A 17,745-nucleotide genomic window follows, 5' to 3' on the forward strand; every position below is an offset into this window, starting at 1 on the left:
AGTATGGGGCCCTCATGACATGAGAGGCCGTGCAGCCCCAGCCTCCTTCAGGAGCCTTGCGAGGTCTCAGCCTGGGCAGAGGGCTCCCCTCTGCATGGCCAAGGCCAAGGCTCAGCCCTACCAGCAGCTAGACCTGTGACCGGCTTGTTGAGACATGCGGACAAGGAAACAAGTCTCCTTCAGGACATCCCAGGTGCTGTACCTCCCACCCAGCTTCGTGCCGTGGCCTGACACACATTTGAGACCCTCTGCGTTCAGAGCCCCCAGCCTGAGCCAGGGGAACAAGCTCTTGTTCCCAACCTCATGGTGCTGCCATCTGGCTCCTCTGCAGGGCAGGGTGGGGTGGGGGGGGGGGGGGCTGCGTGCAGACCCTGGCCCCAGGGCAAGCCCTAGAGGTGGGCTTTGGTCTGTAGGTCATGTCTGGAGCTAGCCCTGCAAGAAAGCCCCCTGTCCTGGTCCCTGAGCAGGGCAGGGGGGGCAGGGAATGGGACTCCCAGGCCAGGCCTCGCCTCACCTACCTGTGAACTGGGCACTCAGGGCCTGCGGGTTGTGGATGATGTCCTTCCAGAGCTGCTCGAACTCCGGTATCCTAGCAACGTTCTGCAAGAGCCTCACCAGGTCCCGCCCAATCATGAAGCAGTCCATGAACTTGGGGGAAGAGAAGCGAGCGCACTGTTCACCTGCTACAGGGTTGGGGGGGAGGAACAGGGGATGCGGGTGGAGGGGGGAGAACATCCCGTTCCCAAGTGCGGCGGCAGCCCTGGATGATTCAGTCCTTGCCTGGCGGCCCCTGCCCCAGGCGTAGCCACTCTGTTTGAAGGTGGCGGTGGCAGAGGGGGGAGCTGCTGTCAGGGGGATGGGGGAGGAAGGTCAGCGGCTATTTTAAAACGGCCTCCACTACAGAGCAAACAACTAGGCATGGAGCTGCCGTTTTATCTCCGAAGCTCTGTACTTGACATCTGCTCTTTCAGGAGGGGAGGGGAAGTGGCACTGAGCTGGGGCGCTGCTCAAGGGCTGACCCCCTCCCTGCTGCGGAGAGTGGCTAGTGCCCGTGCAACCAAGACAAGCCAGTGGCACTGCAGGAACGTGCTGGGGTCCCAAGAAGGCAGTGACCTCTCCATGGGGCAGGGATGGGGGGTGGCAGGAGATGCCCCCTGGCCCCACACTCTTTCTGCAATTTCTTGCAAGGGCAGATACCAGCTGATTGGGACCATCTGGGCCCTGGGATGGGGTAAGACAGGCAGCAAGGAGCGGGGGAATTTCCAGTCCCTCAGTCCACAGCTTGGATGTGGGGAACATACCCTAAAGAAGCCGGTGGGGGCACGCAGTCCAGCAGCCACCTGGCTTTCCCTGCCCCCCTCACCCATGCACCACTGGCTTGGAGAGCCTGGCCATCTCACTCCCTGGGATCCGTACTCCACGCCACAGTGGGAGGAACATATGCCAACGAGAGTCATGTCGGAAATGGAGCCATCCCCAGCCCTGTCCCTGTCCCATGTTCCTCACCCGTTCCCGGAGCAGGGTGATGCAGAAGTCCACCTCCTTCTGGCGCAGGGCCAGGAGCTGTGGGGTGCCATGATGGTCCACGATGAGCCGCAGGTAAGTGTACACTGCCATGGCGATCAGGATACTACTCTTGAGCACCCACTCTCTGTGGGGAAGAGGGGACACTGCCATCAGCTGCTACTGCAGCAGCAGCCCAGGCCCTTTGGCCATCTATGCACGCGGTACTCACCCCTGAGGGGCAACAGCAGGAACAGGACCACGGAGGTGCCGACTCCCAGCCCTGCCCTACATGTCCTGCCAGCTGCCCCCAAACATGGGACTGCTGGAGTCAGTCATTGCTTCCAGCCTCAAGCCCACTCCCACCAGGCTGGAGGCCTCGTGACCCCAGCTTCTCCTCCATCCGAACCTGAAAAAGGCTCATGGCAGAGTCAGCCCTGCTCTGAGAGGAGGCAAGTGCCATGCGTCTTGGCCAAGTATCACCACGGTCAGGGGTACTGGTGCTGGCTCCCTGTGTCGCCAGGCTCTGCACAGCATCGTGGTGCTGCGCTGTACCAGGGGGTCAAAGCCAACACCTCTGTGGACAACTGGCTTCCTGTAGGCACCTGACAGGCCCTGTCCACCCCTTCCATCACCAGCTGTTGTCTGGCTCCTTGTGCCTGGCTTCCAAGACATGTAGGGCAGGGAGGCAAGATGTGTCGGGTGTGAGATGTGTCGATGCAGGGGGCTGCTCTGTGATCAGCCCGTGGGGGGGAGGGACCCATTTGGGGAGGCTGTGTGCCCCGAAACAAGGAGCAGCTGCTGCTGGGCAGCCCCGATGCCATCACCTATGGGATCCCACAACTCCAAGTGCATCACGAGCCAGAAAGCACCAGGCACAGTGACGGCTGGAGCAGGGCGAGCTGAGCCAGAAGCTCTGGCCAGGTATCAGGCTGAACCCCACCTCTCAGCAGAGAGGGGCCTTCACTCCCAGGCACAACAGGGCCTGTTAGAACTGATTAGCAGCAAGTTGCATGGTAACAAGCACTGCCAGCACTTGAACTGATGCTCCAGTGGGCTCGGCTCGGTGCTGCCACAGCTCTGGGATGAGCAACAGTGCTGGAGGTGGCAGTGGGGCAGCCATACTCGCACCCTTATCTGCAACCAGCACACTGGGAGCAGAGCCATGGCAGCTGCCCAGCCCAGCACCCCTGCCCAGCCCAGCCTGGGGGCAGGGAAGGTGATGGGTTATGGGTGCAGCCTGCCTCAGGGGTCTGTTCCTCCCCAGCAGGGTCTGGGCTTGCAGTAGGGAGCAGCCAAGGTGCTCCGAGTCCATGACCTCACAAATCCACATCCATCCATTTCTGGTGGAAGGGCATAGAAACAGGCCATGAGCCAGGCTGGTAGTTGGCCAGGCTTTACTTCCTGCTTCACCAGCTGAGTTAACTAAATCCCCTCCTCGCACATACCTGGGCCCCTCCCAGGTGCTAAATCCCAAGCCTTCCCCACCCTCTCAAACAGCAGCTCCTCCAAGATCTAGATCTCTGGAATTCACTGGGCCACTTCCCTGCTGCTGCCCTGCACCGGCTGCTCCAAACACGGTGAACCAACTCCATTATCAAAGCCCTGCTGGCCCAAAACCCTCTCCCAACACAGCCATGTAGTGGTAACGGGAAGGAACGGCTCGACGCCTTTGGCACAACGGATGATCCTGGCTGGGCCAGGCCAGCCGTACCCTGTCATGCATCCACAGATGCATCTCGAGCAAGTCCAGGGAGGTGATCCTCCCCCTCTATGCGGCACTGGTCAGGCCGCAGCTGGAGTACTGCGTCCAGTTCTGGGCGCCACACTTCAAGAGGGACGTGGACGATATGGAAAGAGTCCAGAGGAGGGCCACTCGTATGATCAGGGGTCAGCAGGGCAAGCCTTATGAGGAGAGGCTACGGGACCTGAACCTGTTCAGCCTCCGCAAGAGAAGGTTAAGGGGGGACCTTGTGGCCTGCTACAAACTGGTCAGGGGGGATCAGCAGGTATTGGGGGAGTCCCTGTTCCCCCGTGTGCTGCCAGGAGAGACCAGGAATAATGGTCACAAGCTGGCGGAGGGTAGGTTTAGATTAGATATTAGGAGGCGCTACTTCACAGTCAGGGTGGCTAGGGCCTGGAACCGGCTTCCAGGGGAAGTGGTGCAGGCTCCTAGCCTAGGGATTTTTAAAAGGAAGTTAGATGAGCACCTTGCCGGGGTCATCTGACCCCGATGCTCTTTCCTGCCAAGGCAGGGGGTCGGACTAGATGATCTTCCTAGGTCCCTTCCGACTCTAGCTACTATGAAACTATAAGGCAGCCACGCCCCATGGGGAGATAACGTCCGGTGGTGAGTGAGTCACCTGTCCTAAATCACGAGGGCGCTGGGATGCTGTGACAAGTATTTGCTTTCCCAGGCACTCGGTACCACACCTCATGTGTGCAAGCGCGGAGCTTAATTAGCTGCTGGGACACATGGGGGCTGGACGTGGGAATGACGAAGGAGTGGAGCCCGGGGGTGGGCAGGTCAGCTGGAGCAATGACAGTGCTGTCAAACGGGGCCACAGGGAACAGCCCGGGACCAGGGGATGGGTCCATGCAACAGGCCAAGCAAACAGAGGCCTCATGGGGCAGTTGTACGCTGGCTCAGCCCTCGGCAGCTGTTCCCCGCAGTTTGCGGAGGCTGCGGCACTCAGCTTTGCTCTACTGGTTTTAATTAAGCCAACACACTGACACACCCCTGCAACACTGGGCCTCACGCCTGCTGCTCCAGGAAAACCTCACTGTCCCTGCCATCTGAGGGCACTGGGCTCTGCAGGTTCCCTCCCCCTGGCCCAGCCTGGCTCACCCCATGCCCAAACACCTCCCAACCCACTGCAGCCTGGCACCGGCATTCTGCCGTGGGCCGAGCCTCCCCCTTGCATGTTTCCCTGCCAAAGCCCTGCTGCTGGAGCTGTGATTTAGTGCACTGGGTGGGCCCTTGTGGTGCTGGGCCAGCGTAGACTTGGACTGTGAGGAAGGGAGATGCTGTTTTCTGCAGCCGAGTGCTCCCTGGTTATTTGTTTGCAGGATAAAACTGTAAGGGGTTTTGGCAAGATGAGCCTCTGCTTCAGCAGCAGAATCTAGGGGAGCTACTCTGGGTGCTGCTAGGGCTCGGGTGGGGAGTGCCCAGGCTGGGCTCGGGGCAGGGAGCAGCCAGGGGTAACAGGAATGGTGCTGGGGGGTAGCTGGCGGCAAAGTGAACGCCTAGCAGGGAGCTCTGTGGCATTCCTGGTATGTGCACTAGATGGCGCTGCTGAGACCACATGGCTCTGCTGTTCCCTAGCAGGGCTATTAATGGGGCGTCATTGTTAACTACTGCTAACCACCGCGACCAGCGCCACCGTGGGACGGCTGCCATCATGCACACAATGCCACTGCCTAGCCGACGCCACGCAGCCTGCTCACAGCTGACTAGCTGCTGCGTTACTAGCAAAGCACAACATGGACAATGCTCTCAGGTCACCTGCCATGACACAGGAGAGCTGCAGCCCTGCTGAGGCCAGCCCCACACAGGATGCTGACAGCCTGCAGCTTGGGCAGGGAAAGCAATCTCCCCTGCCAGGGGGGAGGGTCCCCAGTGTCCTGTGGGTGGCTGGAGATGACCCAGCCTCATGGTTTCAGGGCAAGCAGTTACCTGCAGAGGAAGCAGCCATATCAAGGCTTGCACGACTGGCCTGGAGCGCTGTGGCCAGGGGTAGCTGCATGGGACAGTCCCAGCTGGCTGGGTCAGCAGCCTTGGCAGAAGTGCTGCTCCTGGGTCTCACAAGGCAAGCCCTGCAGGGTTCTGGCTGGGTCTCAATGGGACACCCAAGATGGTAGTAACAAACCCTCACAGCATGCAGGGAACCCATCAGCGCACCTCTGCCCACCCTGCCAAAGTGTGGAGACCCCAGATCTACCCTGCTTTGTCCCCAGGAAGGGACAGCTTCCCCAGCCTCGCCAAGGGACACAGACCTGGCTGCTCCCCAGCCTTGCCCACCCCAGCTGGCTGTCGCTGCGCCCGTACCTCTGTTCCGTCAGGATGTCAAGGACGTTGTCTGCCAGCCAGATATTCTTTGCTGTCACATCCCCGCCTGAGACCACGGCAATGGACACGGAAGACAGGAGAGGAAAGTTAGATTAATCAATGCACTGTTCTCTGTGGCTGGCATTATCTCAGCCATTGCCTAGCTGGACCGTCAGACCCTGGCAAGGCAGAGGCTGTAATCAACGTCCTGTGCTCCCTGCCTGGTCCCATGCCACCTGCCACAGATGCCTGGTTGCTCCCAAGCATGTGTTGAGCATGTTCCCAGACAAGTACAACAGATGCTGTCGCTTCCTGGTGCATGAAAGGAAATCAAGAGGGTTTCTGGTCACAGCGCAGGTGTCACAATGCCGACACCCCTGGCAAAAGGGAATGAGCTAGAGGGGGACAAGGCTTCATATCTAGGGTGAAGGCAGCCAAAGACCCAGAGCTCTAGAAAGGGACTGGGCCAGGAAAGTCCCTGGGTCTGGGAGCAGCTTGGCACCATGGCCTTGGTTGCATTTCCAATGCGTCATGTGCCCCTGGCCTACCAATACCCGTCAGATTGGGAGCACTGACTTGGATCTGCAAGACTTCACTCCAAATCACTAGGACAGCCTCAATAAAGGCGCCCTGCAGGTGCTGAGAGCCTTAGCTGGGCTCCATAACAGGTCTGTAGTTGCTTGAAGCAGGACATCTCTACTAGGAGCACGGGGAACCTGAGGGGGATCTGAAGCCTGACTAGGAGAGGCAAACGAGCCACTGCAATAGGTGTTGTGATCAGGCCTCATAAAACAGAGCTGAGCAAGGCTGCAGCAGCGGTCCAGCCCAGGGAGCTGCAGCCAGGGAAAAGCAGTCATGCACCTGCCAAGGGCTTTCACACTATTGTGAGCTGACCCCATGCAGACTGGGGAGGGGGCAGACAGCCTCATTCCCATGCCTCACGCCCAGCTACCCCCTGGAAACAGAGGTGCCAGCTCCCATTCGCAGCCGGCCGGCCTCTGTCACCACATGGCAATAAAATGAAATGTCAGGTTTGATGATGCGAGGCAGATTTCTCTTCCATGGACGTCAGGGACAGAGGCAAGGTGGGGCTGGACTGAGCCTCAAGGATGGCTCTGAGCTCTGTGCTGCTGCAGCCAGAGGGGCCCCGGGATGTGCACAGAGCAAAGGGGCCAAGGCCCAAAGGGGCAGCACTCACCTGCGATCTGCTTCATGAAGGTCATGCAGACACCATCGGCGCCGAGCACACCGCCCTTCACCAGCTCCCGCAGTAGCCACACCAGCTGGAGGGGAGAGGGGCAGAGTGCATGCGAGACAACAGATGAGGCACAACACAGACCCTGGCCCTGCCTGAGACGCCCACAACCCCAGAGACTCCTTTTGTGGGTGAGAAGTGCTGCTCCCATCACAGATGGGGCACACTACCCAGGATGGATGCTGAGCAAGTCCTACTGATGCTGCCCCTGCAAACCCCACTCCCAGCCTAGGTTCCAGCCTTGTTTGCAAACCCCAGTCCCCCGGATGCAGTCCGCTCCAGCTCTTGGCAGGGCTCCACCGTCAGGCTAAGTCCTGTTTGCTCACCTGCATCCGGCAGGTGTCCTGCAGCTTTAAGTATTTTTCCATGAGGATCTGGTTGATCTTGTTCAGGACAATGTTCATGCCATCTCTGCTCACCAGAGCCAGGTCCCGGTAGCACTGTGGCACAGGGTCACACAACCAGTCAAGGCAGAGCTCTTCTGGGGAGCCAGGGCCCAACAGGAAGCATGCTGCTGTGCTCAGACCTGGCCCAGCCACAGTCCCTTTTAGGGGCTGCACTTCAGCCATGGATGGAAGCGCTGGACCAGCTGCCTTGGAGGCAAAAGGCCTCTGGGTCTAGGAAGGTTGCAGCCGGGGCAGCTGGATGGGCTTCTACATCCCCTGGACAGCCCAGAGCAGAAATGGGGTGCTGGGCCTGACCCCTACAGTCCTGCACTGCTCCATGGGAGGAGGGTAAGGAGGGGCAGTGCACAAGGTCTATGCTAACAAGCAGCTACTTCCCCAGCCCCAGGGGCTCCTGCTGTGCACTGAGAACAACTGGGGATTGTTGTACTGAGCATGTAGCTTGGAGCTGCTGTGTGACAGCAGGATCACATCCCTCGCTACACACTGCACGTGGATGCACCGAAGGAGAGGCAGGCTGGGCCCATGAGCCCCCACTCCTTTCCCTAAAGGCAGCAGCATAGGGGCTGGGCTCCCACCCCCCACCACTGCTCCGCTCCTGGAGGCAGCTGCAACGATCCACCTCATTCCACTTCCAGCCCACCCAGCCCTGGTGATGCCTAGAGCCCTATGTCCAGCTCAGACTGCGGCTCACCCCAGGAGAGCTCTGTGCAGTGGAGAGGGGACAACAAGGACCCTTGCCAGCAGCCAGCTGCACTCCAGCCAGAGCCCTGAGAAGCTCTCTGTGCCCTGGCTGGCCTGGCAGGAGGCAGAGGGGAGCCCAGAAGTCATTTGCCAGATCCTTCGGCACAGGTGTTAATTTGTGCTGCTAAATGCCAGGCTCTTCCGGAGAGCAGGGCTCCATCCCCACCCTCCTCCAGAGAGCTAATGAGGCCCTGAACTGTCCCTTTGATGTAGCTCCCTACGGTTCAGACACCTGATGCAAACAGTGCCTGGTAGGTGGAGGCTCTGTCTGGCCTTTCACTGCTGTCTGAAATGCTAACAAGAGCCAAGAGGCTGTGGGGACTTGTGGTCTAACCCAGGGACAGTTCAGAGCTCTCCCGGCGGTTTTGAGAGCTGCTTGAGGAGAACCCCACAGGGGACTGGCAGCTGCCCTCTGACCCCTACAGAATGGCTACAGCCCGGAGCCTTCCTGTTCTCTGGCAACAGCAGGGCCAAAGCCTGGGGGCAGACTAGTGGCACAAGACACAGGCCTGGCCAGGCCCGAGCATGGCAGGCTGGGCAGAGGCTGCTTGTGACCCAGGTGACCAGCAGTCCTCATAGAGGCGGACCAGTTGGACTGGTGCCCTTCCCCATGGTGCTAAAAGATCGGGAAGGATACTGGGAAAGTTCCAAAACGAGACCAGTTGTCATTTCCCCTCCTCCCTCCAAGAGCTGTGCGATTTGGGGGCAGGAACAAGTGCTTCAGCATCTCAGAGCTGGCTTTGGGGTCACGGGACACCATGAGTGGGCATCGTCATTCACAGTAATCCCACCTCCCCTCTACCTGTCCTTGGCCACTGGATGGGAGCCTCAGGGTAAAAACTCCTGGCCCCAGCACAAAGGGGGAGGGAAGGGACTTGACTTTGTTGATGACTCTGGAGGATACAAGCAATCCATCATCTCCTCCCTGCTCCTGGCAGGTCCAGGCTGCCCCTCACACAGGCCATTTAATTAACAGGAAGGATCAGGCTGATGGATGGGCCGTTTAACAAGATAAATCAGCTGGTGCGGGAGGGAGCATGCCCTCCCTGCGGTGGAGCTGGGCGGTGGAGCGGGCATGTGAAGGGGGGGGGGTGCATTTCCGGGGCAGCTGGTACTCCCTTGGCCCCAGAGCAGGGCGCTGATTAAAGTGAGAGGGTGGGGGAGACAGTGCATGCCCTTTCCACTGCCGCAATATCTGCACGTCAGCCTCCCTGCTCCCAGCTAGGCGCGTGTAGCTCAGCTAATCTCTCCTGGTTCCGGGGTCAAGGCAACAAGGGGGCGGAGGGGAGCACATCTCTCAGCTGATCCCCAGCAAGGAGGTGGCTATGCTCGGGCAGTTTCCTTCCTTGCACGGGTGCCAGTAGCAGTTTGAGCCCCAGCAGTGGGGGCTTCTGGCCTGGCTGTGGGGAGCAGCCCCTGGGGCAAGGGGTCTGTGGTCAGCCCGCCGTAGATGCAGCACAGAAGACGGCTCGGTTCACTGTGGGGAGACGCAGGGCAGAGCTGTGAGCATGACTGCCCAATGGCAAGTTGGTGCCTTTACAAAGAGGGAGGAAGAGGTGACCCCAAGACCCCAAGTTGCATGACACTGAGGACAGAACACTGCAGCCCTTGGGGACCCCCATTACCCTTTAGCAAGTGCCCAACTCAAACCAGGCCTCACACCACCCACCCCAGTCCCTGCTGCAGACAGGTACATTGCACCTGCAATGGGAACCTCTCAGCCCTGCAACCCAGCCAGGTTAGGGTCATTCACAAACAGCCCTGTGAGCATTGCTACCCCTTGGTCAGGCAGGAAAAGGGGGAGCACAAGAAGGGAGCAGCTTGCCCCAGGCCCAGCTGCAAGGCACCAGCAGAGCCACAAGAAGAGCAGCCCTGCTGAGTCTCCTGCTGCCATGAGGGAACAAGTGGTGGGGAGGAAAGGCAGTAACCAAGGGCGATCAAAGCAGCCCGTCAAAGCGGCAGGGCCAATTACTCCCAAGAAACACAGCAAGCTTTGAAGAGCTCAGCCGACAAGAGCAGGGAGCCAGCCACGTGCCTCATTAGCAGGGCCCAGCCAGGCAGCTCCAGGTACACAGCTTCCCCCCCGCAGTCAACAGAGGAACCTGCCAAGAAGACAGTCCTGGCAGAGCTGGAGGGCTGGCTTTGCTCTGTCCCTTGCTGCTGGGCAGCTGGGGACACAGCCCAGGCTCCAGGGAAGCGGGGGCTGCAAGGGAGAGTGCAACCTTTCATTATGACTGGGCAGCAAAGGGCCAAGGAGACTCCTGAAGGGATCCCCTGTGATGGGAGGCTCCGTCACCTCTATCAACACTGCAAGAGATCTGGGCTACATCTGGATGCTACTGGCACCAGGAACCCTGGTGTTTGAGTTCAGGAGAGCTCAGGGTAACTGCGAGAGGCAGAATAGGCCCAGGCTGAGCGGGAACCTGCATCAGTGAGCAGGGCGAGGCAGCCTGCTGGCTGGTCTTCTGGGCAGGACAGGCACAGCCAGAGCCTTCCAGGAGATGCCGCCCGGGTTCATGGCCTCCAGCCGGCTCTGACCACAGCCACTCCCCCAATCCACTGCTCGACCAGACCTCTGCCCTTCCTGAATGAGTTAACCTGGCCCCAGCCCAGTACTGTGCCAGGATCTGCAGCACACCTCCCGCAGCCGGGGGCTCTGTCATGCCCACGAGCCACCTTGTTCCAAGGGCTCGCTTTGCTCTGTGCTGCCTCTCTAGGGGTGCAGGCTCCCACAAAGACCCTTCATGCCTTGCTTGTTTTGGGGGCTAACCACACAGCCCTGCCCCCATGTCACGATCCAGAGAGGAGTGACAGCAGCACACCCTGCCAGAGGACCTATTCCTGGATGTGTGGTGGCACTCCTAGGTAGCTCAGAAGCCAGCCCGCAGCAGCAAAGGGGAATGGCAGCACAAGGAAGGCCAGAGCTGGTGCCCCTATGAGTTGTGCAACCTGCATCTAAAAGAACATGCAGGCAGAGCAAACTCCCTCCCCAGGCCCCTTCTATCTGCCACATCCCAGAGAACAAATTGATCTGTTCCTTCCCCTGAAAGCTCCGGTCTTTGGAGCCAGCCCCAGCCCCACAGCTGCGACATTAGAGAACAACAATGAACTTTGGGGATGCAGATACTGCTTCCATGTAGGAGACCAAGCACAAACTTAATTGCAGTTTTCAGCATTATTAAGAGAGAAAGACATGCTTAAAAATGAAATTCAGCCTCCAGAGTGACAGGAGAGGAGGGAGAGAGGAGGGGAAGCCCCGTGATATTTTGCTTGTGAATGGAATGTGTTTTCTGTAATTCTTTCTGTGAGCATCACATCTGGCCAGCCAGCACACGACCCCGCAGCAGCCCTTCCTGCAGCTGAGAAACCAACATCCACTGGCCTTGCCCCTGCAAATAAATTAACCCTTGGGCTCCTAGATGTCATGGCCAAGCAGGGCACCAAGCTAGGACTCGCACTGGCAAGGCCAAGCCTTTTTTTGTACCTGGGAACTTGACCACAACCGGACAAAGCCGTCTCCCCTGTATGAGCAGCCAGGCTCACCAGGCCGAGGTCTTCAGCCCTCACTACCAGGGGAGGTCTGAGGAATGCCCACTTGGGAAATAGAAGGCAGCAAATGCAGCTGCCCACCTGGGAAGGGGAACAGGCAGCAAATACAGTTGCCCCAGATGAGCAGGTCACTGGCCTTACCTTCTGTGCCTGCGTGGGCTCAGTGAGGACCAGGGTGAAGAGGCCCAGGCAGATCTCCTCGTGCTGAGGAGGGCCTTTACACACCTGGGAGGGGGAAGGAAGCAGCATGGATGAGCAACCCCTGCAGCACCCAGGGAGATCTTCACTGATGACTTCAGCACCAATGGTTTGGCAGGGTCAGAACAGGGAAGCTCAGCACTAGGGATCAGACACCTGCAGGGACCCCCAACACAGAGCAGCAAGAGAGCCCAGAGGCTGCACTGGCCTGTAGAGGCCATGGAGCTCCATCCAGGCATCTTGCACAGACCCTCCTCAGTTCTAATACTCTGGTCAGAAAATGCTTCAATGCCTCCCGAGAGCCAGGCCAATGCCATGACAGCAAACATGCCCATGGGGCTCTGGGACGAGAAGTTCGGAGGACACAGAAGAGGCAGTGCCCAGTCCAAATTGAGTACTGGTTTCCAGGGGGGTTTACTAGACAAGGGGGCTTGGTCTGTTTGTTTTAATAGACCAAAGGAAACCTCTGGTCAGTACCCAGACCCCTCCAGCTCCCACTGCTGGTTGATGGCCCACATGCCTGTTTTCTCCAGGAGGGAGTCCCTTCTCCTTGCTGAGGTTACCCCTTCCCTTGAAGACCTAGCACTTACGTGTGCATTCAAGGCATCATTGGCTTCTCTCTCTGACAGCCCACTGGTCAGCGAAGTCAGGATGCCAACGCACCTTTCTAGTCTCTGAAACAGACCAAACAGATTGATGCATAAACAAGTGGGCGTGTGGCCCTGGACACCCATCTCCCCTGCCACGTAGCCTGCCAGGCCAGAAACAGCACATTTGGGCCACAGTGTCCCCACAAGCGGTTCCGGGAGCCAAATTTGAGACCTCAGTAGGGAGGGTGACTTCCCAGCCATCACTGCCAGGCTCCTTGGATATGTATGCAGGTGGGCCCACAAGCACAGATCTGGTCAGCATCTAAAATCCTGGTTGTTCCCTGCTGCTGGGGGAAGGCTGATGGGAGATGCTGCCAAGGGAAGTACTGATTATGCTTGGGATACGGCCTGTGCTGTGGTGATGGAAATACAGTAAAAGCCAAAGTGGTATGAAAGCTAGTGTCCAGGCCCCAGAACCACCCCCTGGCTGGAGAAGCAACTGCCTCAGAGCCGCTTCCTTATTCCCAGGTTTGCTTTAAACCCTCTGCTGATGCTCTGGGTAGAGCATCACTCAAGCACCCCTTGGATCCAAGAAGCCTTGCACAACAGCCAGACAGAACCGGGGAAGTCGATCCCTGTTATGAGAGCAGAGCTGGAGCTGCAGTGACCTGTGCTCCCTGGAGCTGCCAGCTGGGACACAGGTACATTCTGCCTCGGTGACAAACTGGCCCCAGCCCACTCTGATGCCATGAGGCTGGAGCTGGCACATGCAGGTGATCAGGTTGCAAGCAAAAGCCCCTGCCTTCCACGTGCATGTGGGCACTGTGCTGGCAAGGTGCTGAGCTGCACGCCCAGGAGTGGATGCCCTCTGCTCCGATTCCTTCATAGCTTCAGAGAAGCTTATGATGAAAGCAGACAGCAGGAGCAATTGCATCTGTGCTGGCATCTCCAGTACTGAAGGGATTGCAGGAGCTGCACGGAGCCAGCATGTGGGCAGCACTGATCACGAGCAAGGCCATGCACGTGTGACAGCTTCCAGTTCATGCGACTGACCCAGTGCAGCCACGGCAGGTTGCTGGGACATCTGCTGCTCCCATCCTCTGGATGTTAAGTTAGCTCAGCTAGCAGCAGAGCGGCCAAGCAAGCCAACACCTGGCGGCTTCATCAGCACTGTGGAAGCTCAAGAAAGGGGCTGTGATGCTGGGGCTGGTACCCTTGTCCCAACAGTTCCTGCAGGCTGGCGTAGGAATACTGGTTAACACCCCCTACCTGCCTCCCTCCATGTGCCCCCAGGGGTTCACACACAGCCACTCAGGGTATCCACTACAGGGCAAACATGACAAGCCTGAATACCTGCCAAGCTTAATGCCCCCTGGCTCCCTCTTTGTAATGTCTGCTCTGCGCCATCACAAGCAGCATCAAGAACCAAGACTGGTAAACAAAGGGGAGAGCTCCGTTTGGCCAGGCTCCTGCCCCACATTAACATGCGATCTGGGACCGGCTCTCGAGTGCTGAAGAAGAGCCCCAGCCCAGGCAGCTCCTCAGACTGCTCCTGACCATGTGCCCCAAATTGGCAGGATGAAACCCACCTGGCCACAGCTGGGAGAAATCCAGAAGGCAGGTGGCCAAAGCCCCCTCTCAACCCCAGAGGGGCTTGAGGGATTCTCTGTAGCTGCATGTTTGCAATCTAATCGCCTCCCTAGAACAACACCCAACAACTCTGGCTCTATAGGGGACAAGCACAAGAAACAAGGCTGAGTGCAAGCACTGTGACAAGGAGGGGACAGGCTGCAGTCAAAGCCCGGCACCAGGTCCATCTCCCATGGCAAATCCAGACCCAGTGCCCAGCCATAGCACACACACACGGCTGTTATGGGGCTCGCAGGCTCACGCACCCCCTCATGGCACCAAATCCAACTCAGAACGTGGCAGAGCCACGGGATGACACAGCCTGAGGCCCAGCCCAGCCTGCACCCCCACTGCTTCCACCCTGGTGCCACATGGGGGAAATGTAGCTGCCAGTTTTTGTCCTTGCAACCACAGCTGGAGTGTAAAAGCCCCTATAGAGCCCCTGGTTAATTCCGGGCTCATTTACACAGTCCACAACTTGTGACAAGAAGCCAGGCTAAGTGATGCCCTGCCCTTCCCAGGGAGACATGACCCAAGTTCTGCAGCTAAGCTCAGCCTGATCTAAGTGCCACAAATGCCACAGGAGCCAAAGCCCCAGATGGAACAACTCCCCCTCTTCCACCGCTGCTGAAGAGATTAGACACTTGACAACCACCTGCAGCCAGTTACTATACCTGGGACAAACCAGCAGACCCCATCCTGCTCCTAGAGCCGTGCCAGCTCCCAGTCAGGGGGAGCTGTCAGAAGCGACCCAGATGCCTGCTCACCAGGGCTCACAGGGGTTATTGCTATATATTCACAAGGCCATGAGCTCTTGGGCTGACAGAGGCACTTACATGGAAAGGAAGAATAATTCCATGCACTGTGGGGCAGCTGACCTGACCACAGCCTTCCTTAGGATGCTAAAATCTACCACTAGTCCTAGAGGCTGTTTTAGCTCCCTGAGAGTCATTTCTTGCATATGCACCTAACACTAAGGGGGCAATCCAAGAATGTGGCCTCGGTTCTACTTTATGGCCCGAACCCACAGTTAATCTACACATGCGCTGTGGCTCTGTCATGATGGAGCACCAAGGGTACCTGGAAGAGCAGCTGCAGGATGGGAATGAGAACAGTCATTTTTTAACTGCAGAAGAAACTGCGCACACATACACACACTCCATGTGCCTGTGGACCTGCCCGTGTATAAGCACTGGTGCGCCGTATCTGCAGGCCTGCCCACATGTGAACTGCATACATACCCATGGGCCTGCCTGCGTGTGAGCACCAGTGTGCCTGACCACATGTGAACCGCATGCATGTTCGTGCACCTGTGGGCCCACCGGTGTGTGAGCACTTGCACGCATGCATGGGAACATACATTTATTTTCCTGGTGATAAACAACCCCATTCTCTCTCTCCCAGAATGGAGTTAGCAAGTTCCTCCTGCTCAACTCTTTGCAGGGAAGGACATTCAGATACAAAAACCTGCAGCTGAAACACCAGTAGCTGAACCACCCTGTGTGGCAGCCGTGAGGGAAGCCATTCTCCTCCCAGCCTGATCTCTGCTTCCAAGCGACCTGCCCAAAGACAAGTGCATCTTCTCGACCAGAGGCCTGCACACTGCAAGCTCACCAAGGGAGTTTTGGTTTCTCACACTGGACACAACACGTTCCGAAGGGACACAGCCGGGCTGCCCGGCTCTCATCCTTGCCTGTACTCGCGCTGCAAGTAGTACGGTTAAAAGCGAAGACTGGGAAAGAAATTCTTTGCAAGCCGAGAAGTGGATACTCTGGTCACTCAACAGGCCGTGCACGCAGTCCCCTTTCCCCTGGATCTCCTGCTTCCTGTTTGTATGGGTCTCACACGCAGGAGTGCGGACGCAAATGGGAAAACAGACCGGCAGAGTGCACCGAGCGGCTGGGGAACGCGGGAGGAGGGTGGCCAAGCACAGTCTGAACCATAGTCTCAACACAGATCCAAACTGAAGTCGATGACGGTCCGTGACTTAAAATGGACAAATGTGCCAGAAGTTACTGCCCGAGGACTGATGAGGAGAGCAGCGCATCACGACTCCGGGGTTCTCTTTCTGCGTCTGATGCTTGCCCAATGGGAGGACCTCGGGCAGCCCCGTGCCCAGGCGAACTTGATTCCTGTTCCTGGTGGCACAGGACAGTGCCCAGCGCCAGGGGACTGGCCCCAAGACCAGGTCATTCCTCTCCTGCCTCCTGCTTTCCTCTGTCACCAAACCCCCTGCTGCAGCTCAGAGCCCCCAAACACGTCTGTCCCTGGGTCAGGGCAGCTCCAGCCTGTGGGAGGGGCACGTGGGCACTGGTACAAGGGGGTGGCTCATGTGGGGCCTAAAGTGATGCTCTTTTGCCTGCCCACAGCTTCGCGCAGGCAGTTCTCAGCAAAAGCCCCTGGGCGGGCATAGTGGGCTCCCAGTTTGGCACAGAGAGAGGCCATCAGGAGCCACAGGGCACGTGTTGAAGGGCCCCAAGGCTCAGGCGAGCTGCTGTAGCCAAATGCCTGGATCCGGCCCTAGACCCCTGCTCCTTCTCCCTAGCTCAGCCCCACATGCCTCCTCCATGGGGGAAACTGAGGCAGGGGCAGAGACGACCCCCCTGAGCTCTGCCCACCCACCAGGCTGACCCTCCCTCCGCAGGAAACCTGAGGCAGGGGATAGAGACGAGCCCCCGAAGCCCACCAGGAGGCCCCTCTCCCCACCCCATGCTCCCCCAATGGGGAAACTGAGGCGGGGGGAGACGACCCTCCTGCCCCCAAACCCGGGGAAACTGAGGCAGGGCCGCACCTACCTCCTCCAGCTCGTCCTTGGCGTCGAGGCTGGTGGACTGCAGCAGCTTCCCGCCCGCGCCCCCCTTGCCCTTGGGCATGTCCATGGCGGGGGGGGGGGCCCTGCCGCGCGCCCGGGAACCCCCCCAGCGCCTGCCCCGGGGCCGGGAGGGGGGTGCGGGGGGGGTGCGGTGTGCGGGGGGGCGCGGGGGCCTCGCACCGCCCAGCGCAGCGGACGGACCGGAAGTGCCCAGGAGCAGGGGGCGGGAGAAAGAAGGTGGGGGGGGGAAGGAAGCGGTTCCAGTGCAGGAAGTACCGCCCCCTCCGCGCGCGCAGGCCAATGGCGAAGCGGGGCTGGCCCTGACGGACAGGCGAGGCGGGAGGGGGCGGAGCGCGGTTGTCAACGGCTGGCCGCGACGGGGGGGCGGGGCCAGCGGGCGGCCAATGGCGGGGGGGGCGGGGCCGGCGCCGCTGGCCAGTGGGCCTCCGCTTTGCACGCGCTCCCGGTCGTCTTGCGCGCAGTTGCGGTAGTGCCCGCGTGCCTCTGCCTTGCAGGAATCCTGCACCCCTCCCCGCACACGCCCCAGCGCCCAGGCACCCGTGCCCCGTGCATACACGTGCACCGCTGTCCACCTGCTCTCCCTGTTGCACGTGCACCTGCCCCCGCCTCTTCCTTGCACACAGCCGTCCCTGCGTGCGTACACACGCCCTTGTGCTAAGGAATCTGCCTCCCCCCTCCCCCCCGCACCTCGGTTCTGGACCAGACCCTGCGCCCAGCCTGCCAGGCCTTGCACCCAGGGCTGGGGGCTCAGTGCCTGGGAAGCCCCCATGACCTGGGATGGGCCTGGCCCAGGAGCTGGGTGTCGGGGCAACCTGGGGCATCCCTCTGTTGCCCTCTGGCTTCCCCCCAGGTTTGGGGTGACCCCCAAGCCCTGCCTGCCTGCGCTTCCCCCCCCCCCCCCCCCCCCGGCCTGATGTTGATGGACGAGGCCCGGGAAGGCCCTGCCTGGCGCTGCCGGGAGCCAGGGGGCTGTGCCGGCCTGGCCCCTGCCT

General features: G+C 59.5%; 1 protein-coding gene across 2 annotated transcripts in view; it reads right to left on the reverse strand.

Annotated features, from left to right (window-relative positions):
• Positions 1–16,951, reverse strand: part of INTS3 (integrator complex subunit 3) — a 34,904-nt gene extending 17,953 nt beyond the window's left edge. The window contains exons 1-8 of one of the 2 annotated variants that reach the window (XM_090054846.1): positions 16,716–16,951; positions 12,292–12,375; positions 11,645–11,728; positions 7,133–7,246; positions 6,750–6,834; positions 5,552–5,618; positions 1,507–1,651; positions 519–648 (exon numbers count right to left, since the gene is read on the reverse strand). In XM_090054846.1, the coding sequence (XP_089910972.1) occupies positions 519–648; positions 1,507–1,651; positions 5,552–5,618; positions 6,750–6,834; positions 7,133–7,246; positions 11,645–11,728; positions 12,292–12,375; positions 16,716–16,799 (793 nt within the window). In that variant the 5' untranslated portion in view covers positions 16,800–16,951. Of the gene's footprint in view, positions 1–518; positions 649–1,506; positions 1,652–5,551; positions 5,619–6,749; positions 6,835–7,132; positions 7,247–11,644; positions 11,729–12,291; positions 12,376–16,711 lie in introns of both variants that reach the window. The other variant, XM_090054847.1, reaches the window with a different exon arrangement.
• Positions 16,952–17,745: the final 794 nt, after the last annotated feature.

This window comes from Crocodylus siamensis, chromosome 6 (genome assembly GCF_052110815.1).
Source record: "Crocodylus siamensis isolate JL-2025a chromosome 6, ASM5211081v1, whole genome shotgun sequence".
Taxonomy (NCBI): Eukaryota; Metazoa; Chordata; order Crocodylia; family Crocodylidae; genus Crocodylus; species Crocodylus siamensis.